This window comes from Musca domestica, unplaced genomic scaffold, assembly GCF_030504385.1.
Source record: "Musca domestica strain aabys unplaced genomic scaffold, Musca_domestica.polishedcontigs.V.1.1 24, whole genome shotgun sequence".
In the NCBI taxonomy this organism is placed as follows: Eukaryota; Metazoa; Arthropoda; class Insecta; order Diptera; family Muscidae; genus Musca; species Musca domestica.
In genome coordinates this window covers 10,166,682-10,184,273 of record NW_026712272.1, presented here as the reverse complement: position 1 = coordinate 10,184,273, position 17,592 = coordinate 10,166,682, and the positions used below count along the sequence as shown (strand labels likewise).

The window sequence follows — 17,592 nt, the reverse complement described above, 5'->3', positions numbered from 1 at the left end:
CATTTGTTTTTGTATTTTTTTTAATTTATTTTATTTAATATTTGCACTAAATTGAAGCATATTTTTTTCATTTGAATTTGATTTGAAATACAATATTCATAACTGTTTTTTTTAAGCATTATTATTTAATTAATTAATAATTAATAAAAAAATAACTAATAAATGGTGCACACAAAAAATGTATATTATTTTTTATAAATATATATAGTAACTATATTTTTGATTTCAGATTTTAAGATAAAGGAATGATGATGAGGAGGAATACAATACAATCGAAAAAAATATGGACAATTATCTATGATGGTAACTGTTGGAATAATGGACTACAAATATACTAAAACTAATGGAGAAAGGGGGAATAAATGTTATTAACAATTATAATAATTAATTATGTATATAATTTTCTTTGAGAAAGTTAAAGTTTCCATGTGGGGAAAAAAACATTGCTTATAAGGAATTTATTTTATTTTATTTTTTTTTTTTAATAAAGAAACTTGTTGTTTTTTTTTAATTTTAAATTATTATATTTTTTTTTATTTATTTGCTAAGCCTATTTAATATGGTGTATATGCCTGTTAATATAATAATGGTGTTTATATTTCTTTTTCTCTTTTTTTTTTTTTTTTTTTGTTATATAAAGAAACCCATATGTTTTGTTGTTTTGTAAATGCCAAAAACTGAATTGTACTTTTTTTAAATTTCTTTTCTGTTTATAAAAAAACCTAATAATTAAATATTTGTTGTTTTGTTTTTTTGGAACTTAACAACAATTAACAATACTTAAATGATAAATCAAAACAAGCTACCAAAAATTCTTTTAATACTTAATTTTAATAATTAAAAATACAGGATGAGATGAAAAAAAAATGCAACCAACTTCAGACTGCTGTCTTTTCTAAGCCTCGTCGTCCGGAAGCTGTTAAAATTATTCCAGTGACAGCTTATTACATTGTTTACAACAGCTCATTACAATGTTGGCTTGAAAATCACAAGTGGCTATCGTTAGAGCACTCCAGCATTTAAATGCGAATAAATCTTTCCATTCGGCAAAAATTCGGCGCAAAGCCATTGAATTTCCAAAAAGTCCAAGAACTTACACCGCAACACAAAGAAAATAGACTCAATAGAGCTAAAGAGTTACTTCGCTTGGCCGAAAGTGGTGAACTGCCGAATTTGGTTTTCTCCGTTTCCGATGAGAAAACATTCGTTGTCCAGCCGGTTGTAAACAAACAAAATGATAGTGTTTACTTGCCAAAGAGGTCAGCTGAAAGTGTGCACCTTCGGTTGGCCAACAGAACTCAAGAGTCGGCCATGGTGATGGTGTGGGCCGCCATAACAACCGATGGTCGCTCTCCGCTCGTATTAATCGACCGTGGCATCAAAATAAATGCCAAATATTACCGCGAAAATATTCTGGAGGATGTAGTAAAGCCTTGGGCACGCAAACATTTTGGCCGCAGACCTTGGACATTCTAACAGGACTCAGTACGCGCCACCCAAGAATGGTAACAAAATTAGGGTTTTCACTTCATTTCCAGCGCACCACAATGGCCACCAAAATCTACAAATTACCAATCCGTTGGACTATTGTGTCTGGAGTATTTTGGAAAGCAGGTTGGCCCTAAAAAAATACGAAAGTGTCGATCACCTCAAACAAGCGCATTGCCGGGAATGGGCCAAAATACCGCAGAGCAATATTCGGGCAGCGTGTGACGGTTTCATTGGCCGGTTTCGAAGGCCATACCAAAGTGTCGATCACCTCAATTAGGCGCTTTGCCGGGAATGGGCCAAAATAACGCAGAGCAACATTCGGCCAGCGTGTGACGGTTTCAAGGCCATAATTCATGCCAAAGGTGACCAATTCGAGCAAATCTAAACTTATTCTAAAATTTGATGCTATTTCCGACATTTTTTGCTCTCATTCAATAAAATTTAAAAAAAAAAATTAAATTATAATTTCACTTTGTTGCATATTTTTTTATCTCACCCTGTATGTGTTTCTTTTTTTTTTTGTTCTGTTAAATTCCTACAAAATAAAGGCGGCAATATTAAACTTAATTGCATTGTATTGTGGGCTAGTTTTCTAGTGACCATTTTTGTTTTTTTCTTTTTTTTTTGTTATTAAATATACAAAAGAATTAAATTTAAAATATATATAAATAAAGTAATTAAAGCATAATGGCAATTAAACGTGAGATTGACAGTGTTTGTTGTTTTTTATGTTGAGAGATTTTCTAACATGTTTTTTTTTTTTTGATTTCGAAATAATATACAAGTATTTAAAAGACTAGATAAAAAAGAATTATAAAAACATAGTTAAAAAATACTATTAACAAAACTATAGCAGTGTAATTTTTTTTTCATTATCATAATATAATGCACCTGTAGTAAAACTTAGAAACTACAATTAAAATAAAATAAAATAAAATAAAATAAAATAAAAAATAATAACTATATTAAATTTGAAACACTTTCGTGTTAAAAAAGTTGTGTGTGTTTTTTTTAAAGAATAAAGCTGACAATGTAAAAGGTTCTTAATATAAAATTGAAGTCTAGCCAGATTTAGGTCTGTTGATCTCTATAATATCTCCCCACATATTTGGGTATCTCCCCCCCCAAAGATCAAGATTTTGTGTAACATTAACATTAATAAAATTCGAAATTACATCAAGATTTTTTTCACATTTTAAACAATTCAATATTCAATGATTTTAAAACTGGATACCATTTAAAATGTAAATTACTCCTCATGAGGTCTTTAAGAAAGAGGAGACCTTTTAGTATATTTTCTATCGAAGAAGACCTGTCTCTACATCTACCATAAACTCATGACCTCTCAAAGGATTTCCTTTAAAGGTATTACACAGAGTTGTAAGTCTTTTCTACCAACAAAATAGACTTTAAATTCCATCCTAAAAATATAAAAGAAAGGCGGCCTTTCCGGATTTTAAATTCAAATAAAAACCTAACATCAATCGACTTTCATTCAATTACCCATAAACTGCATGCTGTGTGTATGTGTATCAATATATAAAGACTTTGTTATAGTTTTCCAAACGATTAAATTTGCCAAGAATAGTAAATGGGGAAAAACCTTTTAGTTGTGTTTTTATCTAAATTCCCTAAATTTTCAATGTAGTTTCTCTAAATTCTTCAAAAACAAAGAACCATTAGCTATTTATTTCTAACATTTCTAGGTTATGTTAAGGGGACTTTCTTTCGGGTAAATCAGTTACACCATGTTTTGGATGCGATATGTTTGCATTTTGTGTCATCGGTTGTGTCATTAATACAGTTTTTGATTTAGTTGTTCCCACCATGATATGGTTTAAATATTTTTTGTTCAACAGGCGGATAATAAATATTGTTACTTCTTAAAGATATGGAATAAAGGTTTTAGTATTTGTTGTGGGAGAATAAATAAATAAATTAGATACCATTTGTTGGCTATTGAATCGATCTGTCTATTGTTGATATGGGTATAAACGGGAACGGGAATTATTACTTCCAATCATTTAAACCCAAACACCATGGGGATTTTTACTAGTGGGTACAGCATTTTCCAATTGCCTTGGGGATCCGATTATGCGACGGCTGCTGCCAGGTTTATTGGAACCTAAAAAAAGAAAAAGAAAATGAAATTAATTAAGAAAATTATTTGATATATTTTTTTATACCCTCAGCCATATGGCTAGAGAGGGTATATATCATTTGATAAGGCCAGACTTTGGTCAGATACGAATTGGACAATTTTGGCCAAATTTGGTTAAATTGTTATACCCTCAGCCATATGGCCACAGACGGTATATATCCTCTCTGATACGCCAAAACGTGCCTCGTCGAAATAACGGTTTTAGACCCCGATTTGGTCCAAACTTGGTACATCATAATATTATTATCAAACTTAAATCGAGTTCGGAGATAGGCAATACCGGTCCATTCCTTCTGGTACCTCCCCACAATTTTAATTTTTCAAAGAAAATAATTTACCGCACAGAAAGAGAAATGATAATCCGATTTTGCTCCAATTTTGCGAATCCTAATATTTGCATCAGTGCTAGGTCAGTCGCGAAAATGGACAATATCGGTCCACTCCATCAAGTAATTCCCCAACAAAGCGTCAGAATTTTGAATAATTATAATTCATATAAAATGTGATGTAAGTGTCCGATTGTCTTCAAATTACACACATCGCAATATTTTTATTAATCCAAGGTCTGGTGCGAAGATGGGATATATCGGTCCACTCCTTCTGGTAGCTCCCCCACAAAAGGGTCAAAAATGTGAATATCCATGAAGCTCATAAAACACGAAATTAACATCCGATTCCATTCAGACTTGGCATGTCTTAATATTTCGATCAGAACAAGATATGTTATAAATATGATGGAGATCGGATCATCCAAAAGGGGTCAAAGTTTTGAATAACCCAAACGATCATAAAATCCAAAAAAGCATCCGGTTCTCTTCAAATTACAAACATCACAATATTTTTATTAACCAAAGGTCTGATGTGAAGATGGAATATATCCGTCCACTTCTTCAGGTACCACCCCCACAAAGGATCAAAATGTTGAATATTCATGAAGCCCTTAAAACGCAAAATTAAAATCCGATTCCATTCAGATTTAGTACATCTCCTCATTTCTACCAAGACAAGATTTTTTATAAAGTTGGTGGAGATTGGACCATTCTTTCTGGTGCCTCCCCCACAAGGGTTTAAAATATTAAATATTTATGAAGCTCATAAAACGCGAAATTAACATCCGATTCCATTTAGACTTGGCACATCTGAATATTTCTATCAACACAAGATCTGTTATAAAGTTGGTGGAGATCGGACCATTCCTTCTGGTGCCTCCCCCACCAAAACGATCACACAATCCGTAAAAATCATCCGGTTCTCTTCAAATTACAAACATCACAAAATTTTTATTAACCCAAGGTCTGGTGTGAAGATAGGTAATATCGGTCCACTCCTTCTGGTACCTCCCCCCACAAAGGGTCAACATTTTGAATATCCATGAAGCTCATAAAACACAAAATTAACATCCGATTCCATTCAGACTTGGCATATCTCAAAATTTTTATCAACTGAAGATTTGTTATAAAGGTGGTAGATATCGGACCATTCCTTATGGTACCTCTACCACAAAGGATCAAATTTTTGATTAACCAAAACAATTATAAAATCCGAAATAAGGAAATAAGCTTCCAGTAGTCTTCATATTTCACACATCACAATATTTTTATTAATCCATGGTCTGGTGTAAAGATGGGATATATCGGTCCACACCTTCTGGTACTTCTCCTACAAAGGGTCAAAAATTTTGAATATTCATGAAGTTCATAAATCCCGAAATTAACATCCGATTTCATTCAGACTTGGGACGTCATAATATTTTCATCAAAGCAATATCTGTTATAAAGTTTTTAGAGATCAGACCATTCCTTATGGTACCTCCACCACAAGGGGTCAAAGTTTTGAATAACCTGTCTTCCTATTTCGCACATCACAAAATTTTTATTAACCAAGGTCTGGTGTGAAGATAGATAATAACGGTCCACTCCTTCTGGTACCTTCCCCACAAAGGGTCAAAATTTTGAAAATCCATGAAGCTCATAAAACACAAAATTAACATCCGATTCCATTCAGACTTGGCAAATCTCAATACTTTCATCAACTGAAGATCTGTTATAAAGGTGGTAGATATCGGTCCACTTCTTCTGGTACCTTCCCCACATAGGACTCAAGATTTTGAAAAACAAAACGCTCAAAGAAAGCGAAATAAGCATCCAATTCTCTTCAAATTTTACTCATCCAAATTTTTTTGCTAACGCAAAATCTTTTGTAAAGATAATATATATCTGCCGACCCCTTCTGGTACCTCACCCACAAAGTGTCACAATTTTTAATTCATTTATCTGTCACAGCTTGCGAAACAAATCGGCGATTCTTTACAATTTGCTATATCTAAATATTTCTCCTAACCAGAAATCTGATATGAATAGGTAATTTATCGGAATTTATGATTTCACATAAAAGTAGACATACATAAATGTTCGATTTCCTTCAAATTTTGCCCATACCAATATTTTGATCTGTATTAGATGAAGTTTGAAAAGGGAATATAAATAAATAAATGAAATGAAATACTTCAATCGACTATATCTGTTACCTCACGCATTTTTTTTTTTTACATTTTCCACAAATTTGCACATATCTCATATAAAGTATAGGAAATAGTCGATATAGCCCAAATCTGTCACGTTTTAATATTTATGTCAGTCTTAGGCCAGTTACGAATTGGTCAATATTGTCCAACTACTTCGGAACATCCCCCATAAATGGCCAGGGTATACATTTGTCGGCAGAACCGACTGATATCATTTTACTTCTTCTTATTTCAATTCATACTCTTTTGTTGACCTTTTTAATGGAAGGAAAAAAAACTTACCCTCTAAAAAATGTTTAATCTCCTCGGAGGTTGTCACTGTCAAACTTTGCAAGTTAACTTCTTTCATTTCGTTGACCAGTTGTTCCACCTTCAAAAACAAAACAAAAAATGATATTTCATTGATATGCTGTCATCCAAAATCACTGTAAATTTCCCAATCATTTACCTGTCTCTTCTTCTCTTGTATTGCATTTTCAATTAACAGAATTTCCTTTTTCAAACTTTCGGCCGTTTTATTTGATGTGTCCGTATTGTGTATGGCCTGATCTATTTCGCTTTGTATGCGCTCCATTTCCATTAGGAAATCACGTTCAACATTTTGTCTGAAATTAAACGAAGGTTTTAATTAATTACACAAATATATATTTTTTTGTATTTAAAGTTTACAACTTTACCTCATATTTTGTTTGGAATTTGCCCGCTGCTCAATTTCAATATCATCCATTAGCAAGCGTATTTTATTTTTACACTGCAGTAATTCCGTTTCACAATTAGCCAGCTTTGAACGCAACAATGCAATTTCAGACTTGAGAGTTTTCTCCTGCTGCTTGACCAATTCATTTTCTTCTTCGACATATTGTAGGGTTTGGAGCTAAGAATGAGAAAGAGAAACAAATGAATTTGTAAATTTTTGAAAATTTACAATTAATTATGGTCTCATACCTGTTCACTTCCTTGTCTGAACAATTGATCAGCTTTTGTTATTTCCCTAGAGATAGCTTCCAATTCCTGAGCCTGATCACGTTCTTTGGATTCCAAATAAACGATTTCTGCATCGTACTGAAATTATAAAATAGAACCAAAAAAAGTTGGTTATTATATTCTTACAATTGAATAGGAGGAGGGGTCAATTTAAAAGATATTCTAATTATGGCCGGTCTTTTAAAAGGTATTTTTTGCTATGAGAGGCCTTCTAAATGTTAGTATTATAGAAGACAATCAGATGGCTCTGTTCAGTGTTTGAAAATACTTTCTGAATGGATTCTAAAGCAACTTGAAAGGTTTTGTAAAAAATCTGAAAAAGGGCTTTCCAAAATTCTCCTACAAAAAATTGAAGTGTTGTCTAAAGAAGACCTTCCAGATTCTTTCCATATTTTATATTATATTCTGATCATAGAAAACCTTTTTAGCGGATTTTCAAAGATCACTTCTCCAGACCAAGTTCTCTATCAATATACAGGATGAAAAAACTGCAACCAACTTCAGACTGCTGTCATTTCAAAGCCACTCGTCCGACAGCTGTTAAAATTATTCCAGTGACAGCTTATTATATTGTTTACAAGCGTACCAAAGAATTTTGGTGAGAATTTTCCAGAACAAAAAGTTATTCGTGATGGCTGGAAACCACAAGTGGCTATGGTTAGAGCACCCCAGCATTTACATGTGAATAAATCTTTTGTGTCTCGTACCATCGCTCTTTACCGTGATACTGGTAGCGTAGCCCGGATGTCAAGGAAGTGAACGGAAGAAAACAGCAACGTCAGCAGAAATAGTTCAAAAAGTAAAGATGCGACTTGATCGAAACCCGCGTTGCAGTGGCCGAAAAATGGCTCGTGAGCTGAACACATTGCAATATTCCATTCGGCAAATATTGAAAAATGAGCTCGGGGTAAAGCCATTGAAATTCCAAAAAGTGCAAGAACTTACACCGCAACAAAAAGAAGATAACCTCAAAAGAGCTAAACAGTTGCTTCGCTTGGCCGAAAGTGGGGAACTGCCGAATTTATTTTTCTCGCGCTCTCCGATGGGAAAACATTCGTTCTCCAGCCGGTTGTTAACAAACAAAATGATCATGTTTACTTGCCAGAGAGGTCAGCTGAAAATGTGCACCTTCGGTTGGCCATCAGAACTAAAGCGCGGGCTATGGTGATGGTAGGGGCCATAACGCCATAACAGCCGATGGTTGCTCTCCGCTCGTATTAATAGACCGACCATCAGAATAAATGCCGAATATTATCGCGAAAATATTTTGGAGGGTGTATTAAAGCGTAGGGCACGCAAACATTTTGGCCGCAGACCTTAGATATTCCAACAGGACTCAGCACCATCGCACTCAGCACGCGCCACCCAAGAATGGTTATTTGCTTTAATGCTTTATTTCCAGCGCACAATGGCCACCAAAATCTCCGGATACCAATCCGTTGGACTATTGTGTCTGGAGTTTTTTTGGAAAGCAAGGTTGATACTAAAAAATACCAAGTGTCGATCACCTCAAGCAAGCGCTTTGCCGGGAATGAGCCAAAATACCTCGGAACAAACTTCGGGCAGCGTGTGACGGTTTCATTGGCCGTTTGAAGACCATAATTCGTGACCAATTCGAAGAAATCTAAATTTATTCAAAAATTGGATGATATTTCCGACATTTTTTGCTTTCATTCGATAAAATTAAAAAAGAAATGTAAAAAATATGGCGTTTGACTTTGTTGCAGTTTTTTTTATCTCACCCTGTATATTCTAGTAATGGAAGGGCATGTAAAATGTCTTTCAATTTTGGCAGGTCTCTTGAAAGTTATTTCTATTATAGACGAGTGCTTTTCTGACTTTGAAAGTATTTTTGGATTGGTTCTTGGGCAATTCGAAAGGTTTTCTAAGACTTTCTGGGAGGCATGTCCCCCAGGAAACCTTTCCAATTTTTTCTATGAAATTTTGAAAAAAAATTTGTTTTTGGAACCCCTTTCTGTTTAATTTCTTTTTATAAATGGCTGTCCATAATCTATGTTAGATACTGACAATAGGCAAATTTTTTAAAGAACAACAGGAGATCTTTTGAAACACATTCTAATTATGGAATGATCGTTGAAATGTCTTCAAACTTCGGAAGGCCCTTTGTATGTTATTTCTATTAAAAATGAGTGCTTTTCTATTTTTGGAAGTTCTTTTTGAATGATTTCTAAAACAATCTGAAAGGTTTTCTAAGACAATCTGCCTTTAAACATCGGAAGGATTTTTGAAAGTTATTTCTATTATGAATGAATGCTTGTCTGTTTTTGAAAGTCCTTTTGAATGATTTTTAAAACAATCTGAAAGGTTTTCTAAGACAATTTGCGAAGGATCTGCCTTTAAGAGGCTTTTCGAAAACTTTTGTACGACTATTTGAAAAGCTTTTTTTAGAGAACCCCCTTCTGAGTAATTTCACTCTACAGATGACCTTTCTCTCTATAGTAAATACTGGTCATACAATGTTTTTTTAGGAGACCGCTTGAGACACATTCTAATTATGGGCGGATCTTTGAAATATTTTTTGAAAGTTATTTCCATTGTATCCTTTTTGTATGGCTTTTGATATGAAAGACTTCCCAAGAAGCTCTGAAAATCATGTGCCCTTAAAAGACCTTTCCAAAATTGTTTTACTCTAAGTTGAAAATTCTTTTGTTCATAGAAGACCTCTTTGAATAGTTTCTGAAGGTCTTTTAAAATGATCTTTCCAAAAAAAAAAAACTTATTGAAGAGGGTTGGTTTTCGGTAAAAGATTTCAAAATGCCTTCCATCCTTGGAAGACTTTGGAAGCTTTTATATTTAGGCCTTTTGAAAGACCCTTTTCATTAGAATAGTTTTTCTTTCGAAATATCTTCCGGCTCCTCACCTTTGTCAATTCCATCTGCTGCTGATTGATTTTCTCTCTTTGAAATTTAATCAATTGCAATAGATCATTGTATTGCGTTGCCTGGAAAATACTTTCACTCTCATCCATGCTAACCGGCAAGACCAAGTCATTTATTTGTTGATAGTCGACAAATTCATAATCCGGAGATTGATATGATGATTGCATGCCTGCTGTCGATCCTCCCGCCGTTAACGGCTGCTGCTGCTGTTGTTGTTGTGGTGTTGGTTGATTTGAATAGAGGGCATTTGAAGCATTCGCATTCATTGCTGGCTGTTGTAATGGACTATTACGTGGTGGCGGTGGATCTCTGTAGGGTGGTGGTACCAAAGCACCATTAGCCGATATGGCTGGCGCTTGTTTGTACAGATCACTGGGGGAGTTTGCAAATTTCCCATTTCCATTATAGATATCTAGAAGATTTTCATTGCTGCTGCCCAAATTATTGGAGGTGGACATTGATGCATTGCCACCATGAGGATTGTTGGGCGAGGGGGATGATTGAAAATTTGAGGTGAATATTATTTCAGCACTACCGCCCATCGGTTGTATTCCTGAGTTATTGCTATTGTGATTATGATTATTGCCCGTTGTTGTGGTTTGATTATTGCTCGCCATTGTTCGCCGGTCCAGGGCATTACGTACCTCGGCCAAATTAATTTCATTTATTGATTTACTATTATGGGCACCCAATTGCTGATAGATATTGTTAGATGTATTGTGGTTGTTGTTATTGTTATTATTATTATTGCTATATTCGGCATAAGCACCATTTCCTTTGCCACCTAAATTTCCGCCAGCGGACGAAGGCATTTCAATGGGATTCGAATGGGATTTCTCATGTCGTGGAATTATACTGGATGTGGTGGAAGTAGTTGCCACATTGTTGGTGTTATTTTTGTTGCGTTGTGGTACACCCTTAACAATGCCAATGTTATCAAAACTTTTTGCATCATGCACCCTTCAAAAAATGAAAAGGAAATATTTAAATATATTTTTTATTGAAATATCATATTTAAATATGCGTTACTTACCCAAAAGTTTTCTTCAATTCCTTGGCCCGTTCATGGGCGGCATTTAGGCTCAATTCCATGGTCAAGGGTTTTTGATGTTGCGTTGGTTGTGGGGGTGCCGTTGTTGCATTCAATGCATTTTCAACAATTGTATTGTTGGAATTCGCATTGTTGTTGTTGTTGATGTTATTTTGTTTATCAATTACTTGCTGATGATTGCTTAATCCCAATGCTTTTTTGTTGTTTGACATCACAGTTGTACTTTCATTATTGTTGTTGTTGTTATTGTTATTAATTTGCTGATGTGTTTCTTGTCTAGGCGAAATATTTTGTTGTTGCAGCTGCTGCTGTTGTTGTTGTTGTTTACTTTCTGAACGCTGCAATATAAACTGCACATCATTGGCATATTCGCCCCATTTCAGCAAAAGCTTGAGGGGATTTTCATTTGGTGCCAAGAGACGTTCATTGTTGCGCCATCGCTCGATTAGAGTAAATCGTCCCACCTTGCCCGTGGCATGAGCCAATGCAAAAACCACATCCTGAAAGGTTGAAAGAAAAATGGAAAAGGTTTTAAAAAACGAATGAAATGTTCCTCAAAAGTAACAATTTGATTACAAAAATTCTGCAAAAAAAAAAGAAAATATTCCCTAAATTGTTTTTGCGGATAAGAAAAACTAAATTAAGGAAGCAGGAAAGAGTTCCGTTGAATCGTCATTTTATGGAAATGTCGAACCTTGCTGATGTCTAAGAAATTCTGGGCAAACTTCTGATTTTAAAATTGCGATCGAATATCCAAATTGAAATGGATTTTCTTGACAGAAACAGAGGATTTTAGGAGTAAATTTGATTATTGGAGGATTAAGCATGGAATCAAATAGCATCGTTTGGACAAGATGCAACATCGCTACTAAGTTCAAACTTCTGATTTTAAAACTGCGATTGAATATCCGAATTGAAATGCATTTTCCAGGCAGGAAACACTGGAATTTAAGAGTAAATTTGATTTGTTACGGTTCAAGCATGGGGTCAAATAGCATCGTTGAGACAGGAAGCAAAATCTCTACCAAGTCGAAAAAATTTTTCAAAACAATTAAATCGCTTTCAAATCCATGAAAGGAGGACCAGAGTTATTTGAAGCGACTCCAAGGAGCCACATGGCGGGTCTAAGAAATGCTGTCTGATGTCTGATTCTGGACAAAATTCTGATTTTAAAACTGCGATCGAATGTCTGAATTGAAATGAATTTTCCAGGCAGGAAACAGGGGAATAAAAGAGTAAATTTGATTAGTTGAGGGTCAAGTATGGGGTCAAATAGAATCGATTGGTCGAGATGCAACATCGCTACTAAGACAAATATGTTCTTCAAAACAATTAAATCGCTTTCGAATCCATGAAAGGAGGAACAGAGTTACTTGAAGCGGATCCAAGGGTCCATATGGCAGAGAGTAAAGCTACGTCGGGTGCAATCTCTTCGACCTAATTTCCAAACACACTTTTGCTGACCTTTCTGAAAATGCATACTACATCGAAGGACATCTATAGTCATTCCAGGACACTTGGCCCAACCGCATTTCACGTCTGGACTGTGTGCCAGTCTCTGATCAAACATAATTTTCTAAAATCCATTATAGGTAGAATCTAAAAAAATCATTGAAAAGTCTGGTAGAGGGGTGTAGAAGTATTTTGGATTCTCTATCAAAAAAGAATCTAACATCTTCGCGAGACTTACCACTCCTGCACAGTGGGACCAAAGCAATTTCAATTTTAACAAGTAAAAAAGCTGTAAGAGCTCTGAATACCCTCCTCCATTTGGAATGAATTTGGCAATTTTCAAAAAAAAAATCCGTTAAAAATTCTGTTAAACTCCTAAAAATTCCGAATGTAGCCGTTATATTAGAGTCTATACGACGGACCTGCATAGGCAACTTTTGTCATAAGCCATTACAATATTCAAATACGAAACTTGAAAACACATCGGTGAATAATGTAGCTTAAATAATCAAAATTCTGAATATAGGGGGGCATTATTATATGGGGGCTATACCAAAACGTGGACGTGCACAGACAATTTTCTGTCATAGGCTGTCCATTACGAACTTAAAACCAACTTTGAAAAAATTCCGGTTAATAATGTCGCTAAAATTGTCAAAATACCGAATATCTGAAGGTGCCGTTATATGGGGGATATACGAAGGCATGGACCTGCACGGACAATTTTCTGTTATATGCTGTAGTATCCATTACGAACTTCAAATGCCAAATTAGAAACAATTCCGGTGAATAATGTCGCTAAAATCATAAAAATACCGAATATCGGGAGGCAGACGTGGACGTAGACCTGCACAGAAAATGTTCTGCCATATGCTGGAGTATTCATTACGAAATTCAAATACCAAATTTTAAACAATTCCGGTGAATAATGTCGCTAAAATTATCAAAATACCGAATATCAGGAGCTGCCGTTATATGGGGGCTATACGAAGCCGTGGACTTTCACGAACAACTTTCTGTCATAGGCAGTAGTATCCATTACGAACTTCAAATACCATATTTGAAACATTTCCGGTGAATAATGTCGTTTAAATAACCAAAATACCGAAAATAAGGAGGTACCATTATATGGGGGCTACGCCAAAACGAGGTCCTACATTGCCCATTTTCAATACCAAAAGTCCTGCAGATATAATATACATTTGAGTAAAATTTTATTAACCTACTTCATTTCGTTCGAAAGCTATTTCCACAGATGGACGGACATCTCTAAATCGACATAGAATTTTATGCTGATCAAGGGTATATATATTTCGAGGTGTTACAAATGGAATGACAAACTTAATATACCTCCACACTATGGTGGAGGGTAAAAAATGTCAATTTCGAATCGATTATTGGCTGAATCGTAACGTATTATTAGATTCTTTATATCCGGGATTTACAAGCTTGATTGATGTCCTTTCCAAAAATGACTACTAGAACAAAGCACTACAAGCCATTCCATGGACACTGGACCCTAACAAAATTTAAATTTGGAGGATAGACCAATTAAAGACAGTATCGAAACATATTTTTTGAAACGTCTAGATGCGTCGTCTAAAGGCATTTTAGATGTCCTATCCAAACATGAATTCAACATCTTCGTATCCCCATCAATTTCCGCACACAGGGTCCAAACCAAGATCGCTTCTTGGGCAACAGGCATTTGGAACATATTGGGATACCTATTTACGTGATCTACAATTGCATTTATATCCTGTCCATCCAAAAAAGCACGAAAAGCATTCTCAACGTTTGACAAATTTAATGGAGACAATTAAAAGAATTGGAATTTATTTTTTGAAATTTTGATTTGAAAGCGTTTTTGATCCCCTTCCAAAAAATTATTTTAAAATATTCGTACCCCTGTCCATTTTTACGCACTGACCTCAAAAGAATTTCTCTTTTGGGTTATGGATCAGAAAACGTCAAATCCGATTATTAACAGAATCGGAATGTGTTATGCCCTTCCCAAAAATGCAAGCTAGATCGAAGCACTGCTTGCTGTAGCAGGACACTGCATCCAAACCAATTTTACTTTTTGACCGTTGGACAGTAGTTTTTCTAATACAGTTTTAAAATCGAACATATTTTGGAAATCTCTAGAAGCTTCATATATGCCCTTTTTTAAAAGCATTTCAGATCAAGGTACTTTTTGCCATTCATTCCCAAGTATTTATAATAGTTGGAAAATTAAGCTGCGTTTGGAATTGTTTTCCCTATTGCCACTTTTCCCCAACCGATTTACACATCATGCCTCCTCCATTGGTCATTTGCCAAATTTTAATTCACGGGTTCAATTCAGGTTAAACGTTGATGATACTATGTTGATGATACCCTTGAAACATAGTTAAATAAATAACCCAATATTCGTCGGCTTGTAACAGTTATTTAATGAAAGATTAATGATGCCCGCCGTCCACAACGATTTCAATAAGCAAGAAAAGAACTAAACGCAGCTATTAGCGTCTCTAAATGAGCCATTAATCACTTCCAGCTAATTGATGGTGACCGTGTAAACTCAAAAAAGACAAACAACAACAACAATAAGAAATAGGTTCTGTTTAAAAAAAAATATTCTTAAAAAATATTTATTGGTGTACATACCTGACATGTGGTATTGACTGTGACACCACAAACAATCCTTTGAATGCCTTCAACCCAAACTTTTAGTTCCATGGTTCCTGGCGAATATCTGGACTGGTAATGCGAATTTGACTTTGCTCAATTAGTCTGCGTTTGCCGAAAAAATCAAGTTATTAACTCTTTCCATTAAATTATTGTGTGCAGAGAAAGCAGCTCTACTACTGGCTCCGACTGCTACTACCGTCGTTCCGTCGTCGTTGGTACAATTAATACTGATAAGAGTTTGTTTGCTGAAACGGCAAATTGCCGTGACCATAACAATGACAATTGAAATATTTCATTGGGTTGCGTTGCAAACGACGACCAACAATTGGAAACGCTGTAATTTGTTTTTGTTGTTGTACGTTGTGGTATATTTGTTGTTACTTTTTTCCACTCGATCTGATGTTTGGTAGCTGCCAAATGAAGCGTAATGACACTAAATATTTGTTGAATAACAAAAACTATGGTTGACTAACAATAATTAGAGGGTGGTTGGGGAGGATGGAAAATCAACAGAGTATTTCGGCCAACTTTCTGCGATGAGTCTGACTCCTCCAACAACACGAATTTTTCTGGGGTTGGGCAGATGAAATAGCAGCAACAATCAGCAGAAACACAGTGGCTGCTGCGAAAACAACAGCAGGCAATAAATTTAAAAGCTTTTCAAAATTATGCGTTCAGTGGTGGCAGCACAGAAAAAAGAACAACAAACAAAACTTCATCTTGCATTAACATGGTTTTTGTTGCTAGCTTAGCTGGTAATTAACATTTAATTCACTTTTATTTTCGCTTTTCTTGCTTTTTCTTTGTTGGGGTCACTTGCACTCTTATTGACGTGACGGCTGTGAGAACTTTTTCTTGCTTAGATTTGTTGGAGCACGCACAGAAATATTTATTTTTATTTTTTCTTAATAATAATTGATTGAATATATTTATGTTTTATTATTTTCCATATTTTATTCCCGAATAGAAGGAGATTAGTTAGATCAGTTTGTTTTTTATGAATACAACATTAATTTGTTTTTCGCCATCTTGCCAGACTGAAATTTCACAGAAATGAAAAACGTTCCAAACGAGTCAAATTAGAATGACAAAACATGATGCCAATAAACCAAAAACACAAAATAAAATCACCGAGTTTACGAATGCAAGGAGAAAAACAAAGTGATAGTGGAGAAAGAAGATATAATGAAAGAGATAGAAGACGATGGTGGTTTCTAATGAGGGCGATTCATTAGAATGAAGCCGCAGAACTAGTTACAATTAATTATTTAATTTTTGTGGATTTTAGATGACTAAATTTAAATGATATAATACAGAAGAGATGTTTCTCAAGTTGTTTTGGTTGAAAGAGAAAAGAATTTAGGTTGACCTTGTTCAAATTCGGTCCAAATGGTTATAATGCATTATGCCGAGAATCCATTAAAATGGAGCTGAGGAACTAGTTGAAACAATGAACTTGTTTCCATGGTAGAAGAATACAGGTAGATGCATCAACGGTTGGAAACATTGATATGTCAAAATTTTTAAAATGTATTGTCAAAAAAATAGATTTTTATATGTTTTCTTATACGACGCCAATCCGAAGTTGTTATAATATGTATTTTTTAACAAATTTAAATAATTGTTCATTCAACATTTTCAATTCCAAAATTGGTTTGACAGTTCATTGTCTTAGCAGCTGTGTCGATGCGTCTACCTATATTCTTCTACCATGGTGTTTAAATAAGAAAAATATTCTCGAATCAGAGTTGCATTTTACTACAATTAGGTTTCATTTAAGTATGAGGAGAATGTAGGTACATACAGCAACGATTGGGAACATGGATATGTCAAAATAAAAAATAAGTAGATTTGTATATGATTTCCTATTCTACGGCAAACGGAGTTAATTATAATATGCATTTTTTACAAATTTGAATAATTTTTCATTCAAAAATTTCAATTCATTGTCCTAGCAGCTGTGTCGATACGACTACCTGGATGGTATGAACTGTCCGATACGCAAAATATCTTCCCTTTATCATTCAACGTAAAGTTTACTGAATTCATGTTGTCACATTTTCTGTTGATAATATGGGCAATAACAGCAAAATGCATTTAAATAAAAAAATTGATAACGCAAATCGTTTACTTTATATTGAAGAACTGAATTATAGATTTATTTCAGGAAATTAATTACAAATTCGTTTTGTTTATTATTTTTAAACTAAAATGAAGATGCCATTGTGGAAAAATGCAGTGACTACCAGTTACTTTTACAAAAAGTTTACATTATATTTGTAAAAAATTGAATTATTTCGACGAAAAGAAGTACTAATAAAACCACGATAGTGTGAACTGCATTCGAAGACTTGGT

General features: G+C 34.5%; 1 protein-coding gene across 2 annotated transcripts; it reads right to left on the bottom strand.

Moving 5' to 3' along the window:
* Positions 1–2,063: 2,063 nt before the first annotated feature.
* Positions 2,064–16,298, bottom strand: LOC101893604 (uncharacterized protein DDB_G0292186). 2 transcript variants are annotated; one of them, XR_891673.3, is made up of 9 exons: positions 15,213–16,298; positions 11,094–11,611; positions 10,042–11,020; positions 7,122–7,238; positions 6,854–7,050; positions 6,625–6,781; positions 6,459–6,546; positions 3,438–3,616; positions 2,064–3,373 (listed from the first exon to the last, which is right to left on the bottom strand). XR_891673.3 is itself a non-coding variant. In XM_005188017.4 (8 exons), the coding sequence occupies exons 1-8, from the start codon at positions 15,282–15,284 to the stop codon at positions 3,516–3,518; spliced, it is 2,229 nt and encodes a 742-aa protein (XP_005188074.1). In that variant the 5' UTR covers positions 15,285–16,298; the 3' UTR covers positions 2,064–3,515. The 2 variants fall into 2 exon arrangements, 1 of the variants encoding a protein (XP_005188074.1); XM_005188017.4 differs by having other exon boundaries at positions 2,064–3,616.
* Between the last annotated feature and the right edge of the window lie 1,294 nt (positions 16,299–17,592).

Excerpts from the sequence above, each read along its gene's own strand:
- LOC101893604 (XM_005188017.4), bottom strand. The coding sequence starts at position 15,284 with ATGGAACTAAAAGTTTGGGTTGAAGGCATTCAAAGGATTGTTTGTGGT. Across the intron at positions 6,782-6,853 it reads AATTCCAAACAAAATATGAG|ACAAAATGTTGAACGTGATT; the intron begins GTAAAGTTGTAA and ends GTTTAATTTCAG. Across the intron at positions 6,547-6,624 it reads TACAAGAGAAGAAGAGACAG|GTGGAACAACTGGTCAACGA; the intron begins GTAAATGATTGG and ends TTGTTTTTGAAG.